The sequence below is a fragment of the Carcharhinus amblyrhynchos genome, chromosome 4 (assembly GCF_965287045.1).
Source record: "Carcharhinus amblyrhynchos chromosome 4, sCarAmb.v2.hapA, whole genome shotgun sequence".
In the NCBI taxonomy this organism is placed as follows: domain Eukaryota; kingdom Metazoa; phylum Chordata; class Chondrichthyes; order Carcharhiniformes; family Carcharhinidae; genus Carcharhinus; species Carcharhinus amblyrhynchos.
The window spans coordinates 53223032-53238887 of NC_137327.1; the positions used below are offsets into that span (position 1 = coordinate 53223032).

Below are 15856 nucleotides of genomic sequence, written 5' to 3' on the forward strand. Positions count from 1 at the left end.
CCTGACTGTGGAAGCTTGGCTGAGGCAGGAGCTGTGCAATTACAGCGAAGCTAAGAGAGTGGTAATCCAAAGGAGATTGCCACTTTGCAGAAGTTACAAGTCAATATCTGCTAACCATAGTCAATAGTTGCTGCACTTGTCTACAAACCATTGATTGCACTCCAGAAAATAATTTGTTGTGAGATGTAATTTGAAATTTTTGAAACATGGTGAGGAGCTTTCTAAGCATAATTATTTATTTTCATTTATGTTCAGTGATACGCTGTTTATCCAGAATTAATTGCTTCTTTATTCGGTCATCAGATACCTGGGCGCCTATGTGACAAAGCGTCATTTCTTCACTCTGGCAAAGCACAGGAGTATGTTATCTTCAGTCCTCTGCAGGTAAACTTTAAGACTGTAGTCAAATGTTTTACAAGTACCTAGATTAAGAACCTTAACTGAAAACCTTTAAATGGTTTCTATGTTTTGTATTGAGTTGTATGTCATATAAAGTATAGATGTATCAAAAGAGAGAGATTGATATAAGTTCGTAGTGCTGTGCTGCAAACCATAATATCACAAGCTGCATTGAACTCAAAGCTTTAACGAATAACTGTTCATGTCTGTAAGAGAGCAAAAGGTTTGCCTGAGAATTCCACTGTGCATGTGGGCAGGGGTATGACTGTGTGTGAGAGGAAGTCCCTTCTGCAAGAGCCATCCACATCTTACTTCATAGCTGGATGAATAACTGCACATATAGACCTCAAATGCCACCCAGATCTCACACATAGCCGACTGTGCATAACAGCAACCACACTTCAGTAACTGCATCAATTCACAGGTCAAACAAGATGAGAGTAGCAAACATGCTCGTATCCACATATGAGGGAGAACATTTATCTCCAAGCCCCCTTTTTCAAATGCATAAAAAAAAGCTGCTTAAAAAAAAGTAGCAAAGGAAATGATATTCCTTTATTGATACTTAAAGAAATGCATCACAACAGTGTGGACAACCATAAAGTCCATCAGCACAAACGCAAAAGAGTCTGCAGATTATTCCTGCATAGTTGACTGCAGCTGACCACATCTCCAATCGTCTTGACTTGTCAAACCACCAATAACAGATGTGCAAGACCAAGAGAATGGGCTGTCCAAGTACAATCAATCTCCACCTTAATCAACTCATGCGCGGGTGTTTCTTGTTTACACACCTTACCAATTCCCTCACACACATCCAGTTATATCCCAAAATACACTCCTTTAGTGTTCACCCAAGCACTACAGTGTATTGCAGCCAAGACAAAAAGAAGAAAAAGCGGGAACTCTACTTAGCTTCTTGGAATGTATAAAGTCCTCTTGATAAAGACAACAGCCCCAACCCCAGTGCAGAACTGCTCTGCTTGGCAGAGAGCTATCATGATACAATTGCTGCTGTAAGCTAAACTAAGTTAGTAGAGAAGGACCAGCTATAGGAGCTATTGGCAGGCTACACAATCTTCTTGTCAGGCAAGACAAAGAGTGAGAGGTGAGGAGCAAATGTCAGCTTTACTATCAAGTCTGATGTTTCAGAAAATTTGGATACTCTCCCAGAGACATTATTGATCAGCTCATGACTCTACACCTACTTCTTGTTAATAAATATGCAATGATCATCAATGTATACACATCAATAATGACTAATCCTGAGGATATCAAGGACAAATTCTGTGAGGTCCTCTACAGAGCTATTGCAAATACTCCACAATAAGGAAAACAATATCAAAGTGATGGACAACTTTATTGCAAGAGCATGAACTGGCTATCAGGTCTGGAACGGTGTGCTTGGGAATCAAAGTGTGGGGAAATGCAACAGCAATGACTCGCTTCTCCTGAGTCTTTGCACGTGCTGGAATATGTTAATCACCAACACCAACTTTAGACAGAAGGCAAAGTACAAAAACACTTGGAACACGCAAGATCTAAATGCTGGCAACAAATGCTAGATAAACTCAGCAGGTCTGGCAGCATCTGTGGAGAGAAACAGCGTTAAAGACTCAGATCTAAAATGGTCCTTCTACAGAACTGAAGCAAGGTATAAAAATACAGAATTATATGGATAGAAAGGAGGAGGGGCGGACTAGAAGAGTAGGGATAGTTTGGGATACAAGAGATATGGACAAATTTATCATGGATATTAGACAAAGGAGAAAGTTAATCATGCCATTTGGCCACCTGTTCCTGGCTGCTCAGTTGCTCCCATCAATACGTTCTGCTGTCTCATCTTTTGCCACTATTAGCACTCTTCATCCCTTAAAATGGCACCATTAATACTCCCCATGTCTTATGTCTAGGACAGATTTGTCCATATTTGCTTTGTCCCTGATCTTCTATTCTGCCCCTCCTCCTTTGTCTTCTTTCTATCCGTATAATTCTGTACATTTCCACCTTGCTTCAGTTCTGTAGGAAGATCACTTAGATCCAAAATACTCAGGGAGCAATTCTCCCAGAAGTGCTGAATTGGTGGGAAAACTGTTCTAGATTGCGACAGTTCTGTTAGTTCAGTTTCTCACCTGAATCTCCACATTCTGTACAATGCAGAGGGCGTAGTCATGAATCTCATTAAACATTCGACAGGAACCCATGCACATGCACATCGCTGGGAGATCGCAGAAAAGATCTCCCAGCATCTAAATCACTCACATCTAAACCCTCCCCACACCGCTGCCTCATCACTGGCCCACACAACCTCCCCTCCCCAACATTGCTGGCCCCCATATCGCTGGCTTCTACAACCCCTCCAACATTGCAGGCCCCCACAATGCACCCACACCCCCCAACATCACTGATCACATCGCTGGCTCCCACCAATTCCCCCCCTACATTGCTGGCCTCATTGCTGGCCCCCACAACCTCCCCTCCCCCCCCCCCCCACATCGCTGACCCCCACAATGCCCCATCCCCCCATTGCTGGCTTCATCGCAGGGTCCCACAACCCCCCACAAAGACATTACTGGCCTCATCACTGACCCCCCCTCGTCTCCCCCACACACAGACATGGCTACTTGCTCACCTCATGCCCCCATGGATCTGGATAATGCGGGCTCGCAATCCCTCCATCCCTTGAACATACTGTCCTCACTGCATCCCCTCCTCCCCGCCTCCCCTGGACACAGCAGCTAATTGATTAGGAGCTCTGAGTTTTGCTCCCCTCTGGACACAGCAGCCTATTGAATGGCAGTCGGTCAGCACCCTGAGGAATGAATGACACTCAACTGAATGCAGCCTTCAAAATCTGTTGACTGGCCACACTCAATGCACATGCACTCCCCTAATAACAGTAAGAAGTCTCACAACATCAGGTTAAACTGCAACAGGTTTACTTAGCAGGACTTTAACCTGGTGTTGTGAGACTTTTTACTGTGCTTACCCTAGTCCAATGCCGGCATCTCCACATCATGGATCCCCTATTAAGCCAGAGCTGTATATAAACTGCAGGAATGGACACAGCCAGTATCGCCACAAAGATGGCTGCTCGTAAACCGGTTCCCAGATTTTCAGAGGCAGACCAGGAGCACTTGCTAGATGCCATGGAGGAGCAACATCCTGGCGATGGAGGCGAAGCTAAGAGCCCGGGCCTCCTGCTGTGCATGGCCCACATCAAAATTAATGAATTTCCCTGCCAGCTGATCTGTGACCTGCTGCACACATCTGTGCACAAAGACCTGGGAGATACCAGATGGGTCGTCACTGGAAGCCTGGAGTGACCCGGAGGCATAGAAATTTAGGGCAGCTGCCATCTTCACGTCCACAGAGAGCAGGTGACTGCCATTCCCCCAAGATGCCAGGTGTGAAAGCACCTCACAAACGTGATGCACTGTGATCTTGGACAAACATAGCCAGCGATGGCACATCTCCTCCGAGATGGCCTCGAAGGAATTATGGGGCCTGTACCTCCTTGCCCTCGGCACCCTCTGCCTTCTGTTCACTCTCTTGGCAGCCTGTTCACCCACCTCCTGTCCCTCAGCGGCAGCCCCTTGCCCTCCTTCCTGAGAGTCTGGTGGTGGTTCCTCTTGCAGTGGTCTCTCCATGGCCGCTACCTCATGAGCCACTGCCTCCTCCTCCTCCTCCGCCCCCGCTGCCACCAACATGGCCAGCTCCAAATCAAGCAAACTGAGATCCATCTGCATTGTGTGGCTTTGGAAGCGCATTGAATGACAGTTTATTGCCATTGGCTGCATATTTCAAGTACCATCCCAATCCCTCACTTGGGCCAGCATCCCCACTTGTGGGAGCTGGCAAACACACACATTCCATGGTGCCATGCATGGCCCAATTAGTGTTGTGTGAGATTCCCAACATGACAAATGCTGGCACAGATTGTGCAGGTCAGTGTGCAGACATGGGCCTTACACACCCTTGAACCATTGCTGTGTATGTAACAGCAGCATCTGTTACAGGCATGTGTTGTTGGTCCGCATCACAGGGCAAGGACAGACTGCAAAGCAGCACCAGATATGTGATTCAAACCATAGAATCCTTACAGTGCAGAAGGAGGCCATTAGGCCCATCGAGTCTACACCAACCACAATCCCACCCAGCCCTATTCCCGCAACTCCACACATTTACCCCATCAAACCCCTGACACTAGGATTAATTCAGCATAGCCAATTAACCCAACCCGCTTATTTTTGGACTGTGGGAAGAAACCAGAGCATCCAGAGGAAACCCATGAAGACACATGGAGAATGTGCAAACTCCGCACAGACAGCGACCCATGGTCAGAATTGAACCTGGGTCCCTCGCGCTGTGAGGCAGCAGTGCTAACCACTGTGCCACCATTGTCACCTTAATATATTGACACTTTTGATGTAATGAGTGGTGTGAAGCTTGAGTGTGTCATGATTCCTATGGTCTTCAGTATATTCTTTGCTACCATGCTTTCTGGCATATTTGATGGAAATATTGATGGAATATACATCCAATTCAGAACAGATAGCAATCTCCTCAATCTGAGACAACTGAAATCTTTGTATCAGGAATGCTCATACGGGGTTGCTGTTTGCTGATGACTGTGTCTTTGTGAATACTTGAGCAGGGCATACAACAGATCATATACTGTTTTTCAAAAACATAGACTAGCCTTCAGTTTAAAGAAGACAGAGATCCTCCACAAACCACCACCATGTTCCACCTACTATAAATCAATGATACAACATTAAAGACTGAAGATTACTATCTGGAAGCACAATCTCAGAAATGTCTCCATTGACAGCAAGGTGACAAATAGAATACCAGAACAAGATCAGCAATTGCTTATTTCACAAGAGACTGTGGAAGAAATTATGTACCACACATACAACAAAACATTAAAAGCAAAATACTGTGGATACCAGAAATCTGAAATAAAAACAGATAGTGCCAGAAAAACTCAGCAAGTCTGGCAGCATCTATGGAGACAGAAACTGCCTTTCCTGCCTGAAGCTCATAAGATCCCACCTGCGGCCAACAGAAAATGCTGTTCTCCGAGCTTTGTCCACTCCGATTCCAAGGTGGACATGCTGGTATAATAAAGGCCAATGTTTTTAAACCTATCAAAGAGTCATGGAGAAACTCAGCAAGTCTGTGGAGAGAGAATAGAGCCGATGTTTCGAGTCAGAATGACTCTTCGTCAGAGCTCTGGCCCTCAGTTCTGATCTCTTATGCAGCCCCCTATATTCTTCACCCCACCATTGGTCTTCATCAAGGGCTGATGTCTTGAATCCAGATGATCCTTTATCAGCTTTGACAAAGGGTCATCTGGACTCGAAACATCAGCTCTTTTCTCTCCTGACAGATGCTGCCAGACCTGCTGAGACTTGCCAGCATTTTCTTTTTTGGTTTCAAATTCAAGCATCCGCAGTAATTTGCTTTTATTAACTGGTCTTCATCAGTCCTGACTGTAAACTTTGAAATTTCTACCTTAAGTTTCTCCATTTCTCTCTCCTCTTTTAAGATGCTTGTTCATTTCCTAATATCTCCTTCCGTGGCTTGGTGTAAATTTTCATTTCTGTGAAGCACCTTAGAATTTTTCTTTATGTTAAGGCACGATATAAATGCAAATTATTGTTAAATGGCATTAATCCTAAACACAAGGAGGGATAATGGAGAAGAAGAGCATGTGACTTCATAGAGACAAAGCAAGTAACTCCTATGTGGAAGGATCAAAGCAAGGTATGCTGCAAATGTTATGCTTAACATAGATGATAAGGATCCCAGGGGGCACCCAGGAAGTGGGAATGGGAGTGTTTTGAATTCTGCGCAGGAGAAAGAATACTGTCTTTGTGGGAGTGACTCTGGAATCAATACCATAAAGCTGGTGTGGGTGAAGGTGCACGTGTGGAACTCTGAACACCCATGGAGGTTTGTGCTCATTTCCTTCTGTTTTATTTGTAGGCCCTTCCTGTGTGTTTGCTGATGTACAGGAGCACCACATCCTCTGACCACAGCCTTGAAGGATCTCACCATGCTTCTAACTGATAGAACTTTCCAATTATTTTTGGCAATTTCAGATGTGAATTGATACAAATACATTTATAAATCAAAGTTTTCCAATGTTATAGTTAACTTTTTCCAATTTTATAGTTAATTTTTTTTATGTTGCTTTATATTTAACAACATAAAATAAATCAGTAGTGATATTAATAGCAACGATTCCTAAGTGTTTCTGTGAGACCACCAATATTGGAGGAAGTTGGATGATGGACAAAATCTTCTCTTCTCAGCAAGTGTCTTGCTCGCTGCCTGAAAAAGTGGTGCGGCACTACACTGACTCTGAGAAAGGCTTCTGCTTATCAGGCAATTAAGCAGTAGGCTTTCCTCCAGACTGAGGACTCTAGAAGACAACTTCTCGCCCACTAAGAGCTATCAGCCAATCAGAGAACAGCAACTCCTGCACTTTGCAGCACCACGGAGGAGACCATGGCTGCCGCCAGAACAACAATAACCAGAGTGCCAGGATCATGGAACAGCCCAACAAAAAGGTAAGTGTTGTTGGTAAAGGGAGGGTTCTGATAGAATTGGTGTCATGGGCAGAGGCGGGGCCACAGAGGTCAGCAACAAGGCCATGTTGGTCTACGCCCAGGCCTTAGATCAGGTACAGATTAATGTACATCAATGCAAACTGCTCCCTCCAGTTGACATGCAGGTTTTCCCAGTCATGCAGGCTGAATGATGGCAGGCCCATCTGAAGCTAGAAAGAGCCCCTTAAATGACCACTATTGACAATTTAAAGGACTCAAATGGAGGCTGGAAGCTCCACCATCACTCTTCCCACGCAAAACTTACTTCTAGTGGATGCGGGAAGATGTGGGTTTCCAGCCCTTTTGCCAGCCAACCAAGTTCTCAAACTCATCCAACTCCTGTCAGGGTAGAAGATGCTGGACAATATGGTTATAGTCCGGATGCTCAGTTACAGTACATATCCAATTGATGAGATACCCTGAACAACCAGCAAAGTCTGGTGGTCACTTTAAGAGAATTCTCATCCTCTGCTTTGTCCATTGATGACTGTCTTCACTGTTGGACGGAATCTGTTCCATGTACTTATCAAGTCACCTCTGCAACACAATGCTACATTAGATTTTCAGCCTGTGAGCACAGTTCAATATTTATTACCATGTCTGGGAGTTTCCTATGATTTTAATGCGTGCAAGTTCTGTGATAACCTAATAACACAGTGAGAGATTTCATCAGAAATCAAGCTCTTCACTCTTCCAAAGTATATCCAGTGAAGAATGGGAATTGTGACAAAACATTATGATCAAGTAAGGAGGGGTCAAATCACTCAGGTGGGAAGAGATTGAATGGTTTCCATTCTTTTCCCATTTCCTATTTGACTGTAACAGGGTTTTCTGTGTAATGGATATACTTGTCAAGTCAGTGAGTGTTTAACTATTCGTGTGCCATGATCATAAAAGAACCAATTGGTCGAGTTTTCTTGAGCTCAACAAAGACAGATGTGATCCTTATTTAATCTGGTGTCATGAAAACTTCTTATTGACAGCATAGGTTGAGAACTGTAAACTCCGATAGATCTTAGAGTTTGCACGCCTGCGTGGACATGCACAATTCAGGATTTTAAATTCTTTGGTCGAGGAAGGACCCAAGGCACCTGCATAAAAAGAAAAATGGCACAAAAATCTGGATCATGTGACCAAGAGCGAGGTGCCATTGTAGACAAGTCATCCAGGCCAGGGACATGGAGAGGCACCAGGTAAGATAAGGAACAGAGGCTCCAATCAGAGAAATGGCTACATTTGGCAGACTTGGCAGAATTTTATATGACCAAAACAGGCATACGTTGAACTAAAGCACAAGCAAACACTGGGAACGGGTCCTGACGTTATTGAGCCATATTATAGTCAGCAGGCACGCATGGAGTCAGAAGCGCACCTGCCAACAACTAAAAGGGTGATTAAATCTATGAAAAAGGCAATTGTCTAGATTTTCACATACTCTGTGCAACTTTGCAGCCAGTGCATGTGCCACTTGGATAGATGTTAATCCCATTTTTAATGCAAACTCAATCCAGGGTGAGATAAAAGTCAACCAGAACCATAGCTCAGAGAATAAGGAGGAGTTTAACTGAGAGTTGGCCATTGGTCATTTTCTCTGTGTTTTCTGGACAACTCTTTGGCTAACAAGCTTTCTTAAAGGCAACCTGTTGCGTGTACCCTTCAATGTACTATCCTGTGCCATCTGTATTCCAACAAATGGGGATTGCTCAGCTAACACAATCACAAAAGATAACAGCAAATTTTCAGATTCTTCCCGGGAAATCCCAACTTTATACACCCAGCTAACACAAATGAACTTAATTAATTTCTAGACTGATGAAGCCAGCCAAGTTGAGCAATCCAAAGACTTTGCTGGAGTACCTTTGCCTTAGTGGATCCCAGTGTGCAGTCACCAACCTTCAGCTGTCTTCTTGGACCTTCATGGCTTCTCATGAGCCCACTTTGCTTGAAGTCTGCTCCCTGCAGCTCTTTCTTTAACTTGGAGCCTTTTTCTCTGCTCCTTTCTTTCAACTTGACTTAACAGGACCAATTCCTGCCCTTCTCTTTATTCTTCAGCTGAAACTTCTGTTTGGACTACTCCATCTACCTCCCTATTTGGGACCTTCTGCCCATCTCTTTCCATGTCCTGCCCCCTTGGATAACTATTGAATGATGGGGTCCCATATTAAGTCATCAGACCAGCATTTTTGCGCCATTCTACTCCTTTTCTTCAGCACAAGCTGCAGGGTCAGTCTCCGGCCTGAAGAATGCAAAACCACTAAACTTTGTATGTGGGCCATTCCCTGGTTAGAACAATTGCAGGATGTCCAAGGTTCATCCCGACCTTGGAACTACAGAGGAAAGTATTTGAGATTTTTAATAAATTAACTAAATAAAAGGTAATGTAAAAACATTAGAACATAAAAACAGGAGTCAGTAGGCCATTTAGCCCCTCAAACAAACTTCATCATTCAATAAAATGAGGGCTGATCTTTCATCTAATCTGCACCTTACTATGGTATCTCCATATCCCTTGATTCCTTTAGTATCCAAAATCTGCCAATCTCTGGCTTGAATATATTCCATAATTGAGCATCCATAGGTGGGAGGAATGATCGGAGTGTGTACAATAATTACCCAGGAGTTAGAAGTGGTTTCAATTCTTCTAACATTTTCTGAGTAACTATTACTGTAAGACAGTTGGAACTGTCCATGATTTAAGTTAGCATATTGGATGTTTCCCATTGCAGAATGATTGCCCAACAGAAGTTTGAACTTCTCATGCAGTTTCCATGCGCTTTTCACATGGGGCTTCCAGTGAAGTGTGGTGGGGCAGGGGCAGTACCTCTTTTGGGTACTTGGAACTTGGAAGCTATGGGCGTATATGTTTGAATTTGATCACTTCTCATTCTTCTAAACCAGTGCTTCTCAATTTTTTTCTTGGTGTGACATCATTTTAGTGCCTTAAACTTGGTGTGGTCCCGGAGTTGTTGAGCGTGGGAATGGGGATTTTGCAGCTCAAAATAAATAGCAAGGCAGTAACCATCATTATTTTCCTTTTAAAAGTGCCACCTCAAAAATAACTTGTTTATTTCTATTCTCTACTTTATGTTTATTGGCAATTCTCAATCCATGCTAATATATTTCCTCCATATCCAGGAGCCCTAATTTAGTGTAATATTCTCTTGTATTGCACTTTGCCAAAGGTTTAATGTAAATCAAGTACACTACATCTACCAGATCTCTCTTTATTCATTTCACTAGTTACATCCTTAATGATTTTCCTTTCACAAATCCATGTTGACTCTGGCCAATAATATTTTGATATTTTTAAAGTGCACTGTTATTATCTCACTAATAATAGATTCTAGCATTTTCCACTATTACCATGCCACCCATTAGCACTAGGGACAGAATAATGCTGTATCAGATAAGCAGAATATTCACATGAGCCTCACCTTGTTTTTCACGTAAAAGAACAATCCCAACTTTTCTACAGACTTAAGCAGGCAAATTCAAATTAGTGGATATTCACATCAGTGAATAAATGAAGTATACTCTCCCTTAACTGCAGCCTGACCAGCATCACCCACGTCCTGAGAGCAAATAAAAATCATAACAAATGTTGCTTCACTGGTTATTATTGTAGTGCAGATTGCCTGATGTAATTTCTGTTTCCTGGGATGGTTTGGAGAATGGCTTGAAAGCTTCATGATGTGGTAACTTCCACTTCTACAGGAAAAGCTATCCTTGAGCTAGGCACGGAGCACAGGTCATTAAGCAACAAACCTGACTTGTGAAGTGCAGGCAGCATTTGCCTTCTGACATACAAAGAACAAAGAAAAGTACTCCACAGGAACAGGTCCTTCAGCCCTCCAAGCTTGTGCCGATCATGATGCCCTAAGTAAACTTAAAAAAAAACCTTTCTGCCCTTGCTTGTTCAATATCCCTCTATTCCCTCTCTATTCGTGTACGTATCAGATACCTCTTATAATGTCAATATAATTCCTGGCAAAATGATGATGGCCATCCCACACACAAACTTTAAAGCTCTCTCAATCATAGCATGCCTATAATGCAGAAGAGGCCATTCAATCCATCAAGTCTGCACAGACTCTCTGACAAAACATCTACCCAGGCTTTCTCCCCTGCCCTATCTATGTAACTTCACATATTTGCCATGGCTAATCCATCTAACCTTTATATCCTGGGACACTAATGGACAATTTAGCATGGGCAATCCATCTAATCTGCACATCTTTGGAATGTAGGAGGAAACCCACCCAGACACGGGGAGAATGTGTGGAGTTTGCACAATCACCTAAGGCCAGGTCCCTGAAGTTGTGAGGCAACAGTGCTAACCACTGCCCTCTGAACTGTGCCCGACGTGGACAATGCACAAACAGTTTATATCCTTAATCTCTTGTTTCTTTTCTGATAGACTTCTCAAAGCATTATCAAATCCAACAGTGATGAAATGCTGCACACTGCGATCTATAACAGGCCGTGAAACTTATGTCAACTTGGAGAAAGGTACAGATCTTAATACTTTTCAGACCATTTCCATATTTCAGTTTTTTCGAAGTGGTGAAAATTATTTTCAAATAAATGAAAAGTAATAAAGGAAGTGCCTCAGCAAATGGTGAAAATTACTCCTGAGTAAACAATGGATAAATTATCATAGATGGGGGGGGGGAGGGGTGGGGGGGTCAGAATTTGTAAAACAAGGAGCTTTAGATATGGAAACTAATGGTGAGGTGAAGGGCCTGAGTGCTGGTTACACAAGAGCCCAGAGTTACAAGAATAAGATGAAAGAGAAGGTTATAGTATTAAAAGGATTGTGCAGATAGGCAACTTAAACTATGAGACTTTTTACAAGAGTACTAATTCCAGCTTTGTCACTGTGTTGTGCTCCGTTGTGCCCATGAATTACTTCAGTGCTTGCTTATAAAAAATGTCTTAATATAAAACTGGAACAGAACATACAACCTTATGACATATGGATTAACTGCACTGTGACTTCACAATAAACTGCGTAATCCAGAAGCAGGAAGAGTAACCAAGGAGAAGTATTACTCCAGGTTTGACTGTAGGACTTCTGCAGTGCTGGATGCCTCTACAATGGTATTGTAATTCTGATGTTTTAAAATAATTTGAATCTGTTTATAGACTATAATAGATACATTTTGGACATTGTCCAGATGGAGTTACTGAAACATTTCTGGTGCGTATTTATAACTTTCACTTACAGAAGACTTTTAGAAATGTTAGGCCTAGGTTACTGCTGTCATGTTTGTCTGACAATTGGACCATCTTTAAGGCTGCTGGATTGTCTGATGAACATGTTCCATAAAAGGCCCTTGTAAAGTTATAGAGAAAAAGGACCCTGATTCACCAGCTTGGGCTGTTTTGCCCTCAGAAATGAAGAAGCAATAACCGAACGCTACAACTTTAAGCTATGGTTCACCCTAAACAACGGATCCTACTTAATGTATGACATGATTTTTTGGGGGGGAATCTGTCTATATATCATAGAGTTATCATAGATTATTGCATATACTTGGCTTAGCTGGTCATCTCTCGCCTTCAACTCTGATGTTTGAGTGGCCAATCTGGTCCAATGCTTTGTTGCAGTAAGTGTTGGAGCAGTTGCATTCTTCAGGTGTGATACTAAACCAAGCTTCATTTGTCTGTTCAAATAGATATTCTTCGGGTGACCTGGCTGTAACCAATACAAATTTAATAAAAACAGATTAACTAATTCATCTCATGAGGTACATCACTGTCATATTTTCCTCTGAAGCAACAGTTGTTATGCTTCAAGTTTCTTCATAGTTCTGTGAAGTGCTTCAAGTCACTTTAATATGATAAGGCACTGTAGACGTTCAAGTATTTTCAACATTGTTGCATCTGTGGTATGAAGAAATTTCCCCAAAAATATTTAGCTACATTTCGGTCACAAATAGTTCTGATGCTGGGGTTGTAGAGAATCTTTTACACTGCTTTTGACGATGTGCCTATTGTATCCCCAATATTTCCTATGTTACATTGTTGCAAACTGTAGACAATAACGTATGACGAATTCAATCTTATGGTGCATAGTTTACTTAGAAGATGTAAATTCACATGCATTAAAGAGTCTGATAGAGAATGAGTGATATAGAAAATATATTTTATATCATCTAGCAATGTTGGTTGCTGCAGTAGTAAATCACATGTTTGTTTCTTAATAAGGCATCTACATTTAAGCTTAATAACTATGTAAAGTCTTTGACGTGCTCCCTAAAATCCTGGTACCGGTGAATTTAGCTCATAGGCTATTGCAGTGCATCTGTGATTTTCTGATGAAGCTTGTGCTGCAGGCATGCTCTATCTGGAGCTCAAGGCCTTGGAGAATTCCAGCTTTATTCTTCAATACATCTGTCAGGCATAGCAGATTGCAGCTGCTTGCAGTTTACAATGATAACCCATATTTGCAATTTCTTTGCAGTAATATAGACAGGTTCCATGGGCCTCTAAAACCTATTCCATAGCGGCACGGTGGCACAGCGTTAACACTGCTGCCTCACAGCTCCAAGGATCCAGGTTCAATTCCTGTCTTGGGTGACTGGCTGTGTGGCTTTTTCACGTTCTCCCTGTGTCTGTGTGGGTTTTCTCTGGATGCTCTGGTTTCCTTCCACAGCCCAAAGATGTGCAGGTTAAGTGGATTGGCCATGCTAAATTGCCCCAAGATGTGAGGTTAGGGGGATTACCCATGGGGAGGGCCTGGGTAAGACACGCTCAGAAAGTCAGTGTGGACTCAATGGGCTGAATGGTCTCCTTCTGCATTATAGGGATTCTATGATATAAGAGATGTGTAGCTTTGAGATATATCCAACAGATTGTAATTCCACTTTCAAAAAAAAACAGGCAATGTGTTTAAACATAAAGACTAATCAGTCAAGATTTAATAGAGATGTGATGAGCCATTCAAAAATGTATTGACTTTGGTGGGACCAGAAAACCCCACCAGAGGGAGAGGCAAGAAAATCCCACTCCTGGAGTGGGACTTGAACGCAGAGCTCCTGGTTGAAAGGTAGGGATGCTACCTAATGTGTTACAAGACTCTCAGTCAACTAGTTAAAAAAATAGGCTAGACCAACTCATCCTTTCCAGCACCCTATTCTTAACCTCCCTAATGTCCTCAAATGTGATGTCACGTCTCTGCTCATTGCCCATCTTTGCTGTTCAAAATCTCTTTCCTCTTTAGTTGCCATCCATATCAAACCAATCGCTTTCTGTATCCACAGTAGGCTCTACTCGACACAACTTTGATGTAGAGTTAAGGTTCATAACCCATATCCTTTCCATCCAATTCTACCTCAGCAACATTGCCCATCTCCACCTATACTTAAGTATTGTTTGAACAGCAAGCCTGATCGCACTGGCCTACACTGGATCCCTATTATCCAATATGTCATTGAAAATTCTTCTCAGTCAGTTTGACCTTCTGCATCTTTTCAACTCTTTATCTGTGCACGTACCTTCAACCACATCTCAGCACCCACCAGCCCCACTTTAGCCCACTATTATTGGTAGAACTCTTTCTTTGGAGAGAAATCTTACTCTTTGGAATCCCCTCCCTAAACCTCTATGATTTTCTACGTTTCTATGTTTCATTTTAAAGCCTTCTTCCAACCTAACTCTAGCCTTCAGTAACCTCCAAACCCTCTCCTAATGCTCAATGCCCATTCATTACTACACTGTAAAATACCCCAGAATGTTGTGCATTTTATATTTTATATAAATGCAACATATTACTTTGTTTTATAACTTCTAGGATACTGCTGAACAATATTTGTTGAATTAATCCTAAAATTATACTTAGATCCATTAATACCACATGCTATAAAATAAGTTTAAGCATTTTAATATTTATAAATACTGCTGTCTTTTCCCCAATAGAATTTCCCTGTTTTTGTTTTAAATCTTTAATCTAGAAATCTCTTATTTGTGATAAAGAGTGAAGACATGTTAGAAATGTCAATCAGACTGGAACCCCATGGTGCCATCAGTGTTGAAAGACAACAGCAGGGTAAGAATATAAAATATCTACAACTGGAGAGCTCACTGGCACAATAATCAAAATAAAAATGCCAATTGCTTGGGAGAGTGCAATATTAAACAGAATCACCTTCTGCAAATGACCTTCATTCATACTTCAGCTCCAAGAGTTATGCTTTAGACCAATCTAACCTTATTATAAATTCAAGGTCTAACTGTTCTGTCAACCTAGATTCTGAGCCAACTGCAAAACTCAAATCCTTAGTCTACAGGTATAGCTAAGAAAATAGGAGTTGTGTATAGTAACTCTTTTGATCCTTTGTGTAAATTGTGACATAAGCTGCCAATTATGGCCCTTGCATTCAGTCATAAAAGCCACAAAAAATTAATAAAATATATCATGATCATTACTGTGTGACCTCCTTAGATATTGGCGTTAACAGAAAGATTAAGCATAAAGAATCTTTTGAAATTACAGTGCAAATGCACATGTAGAAGCAAAAGAGGGAAATGTTTTCCTTTTTAATTTTGTTATAATTATGATTGAAGTGGTACTCTTAAATATACCAGGTGGCACAGTATGTGGACCAAATTTTCCCAGGTGGTTTTGACCCTGATGGCTTCGTCAATTCCAGATTGCTAACCCAGAGGAGGCTGTGGCAGAACATTGGACATGATCCTCCTGAGACAACCAATTATTTTGCTGCCTCCAGAGCCCCAGCCAATTAACAATGGCAGCCAGGTTCCAAGTTTGAAAGGTTAGTTCAGCGTGGCCTGACAGTAGAGCTGCCAGCCTCCTTTGCAGTGTGGGCATTGCT

General features: G+C 42.2%; 2 protein-coding genes across 5 annotated transcripts in view; both read left to right on the forward strand.

Moving 5' to 3' along the window:
* LOC145342018 (uncharacterized) overlaps nt 1–6544 on the forward strand; it is a 296566-nt gene extending 290022 nt beyond the window's left edge. For 3 of the 4 annotated variants that reach the window (XM_080187154.1, XM_080187155.1, XM_080187156.1), the window contains 2 exons: nt 304–384; nt 6394–6544. In XM_080187154.1, the coding sequence (XP_080043280.1) occupies nt 304–384; nt 6394–6477 (165 nt within the window). In that variant the 3' untranslated portion in view covers nt 6478–6544. Of the gene's footprint in view, nt 1–303; nt 385–6393 lie in introns of those variants that run through there. The other variant, XR_013886488.1, reaches the window with a different exon arrangement.
* A 5-nt stretch (nt 6545–6549) lies between these two features.
* The window catches only part of LOC145342020 (uncharacterized), a 68015-nt gene continuing 58708 nt past the window's right edge, over nt 6550–15856 (forward strand). The window contains exons 1-2 of the mRNA XM_080187157.1: nt 6550–6980; nt 11437–11528. Coding sequence (XP_080043283.1) covers nt 6919–6980; nt 11437–11528 — 154 coding nt within the window. The 5' untranslated portion in view covers nt 6550–6918. The remainder of the gene's footprint in view (nt 6981–11436; nt 11529–15856) is intronic.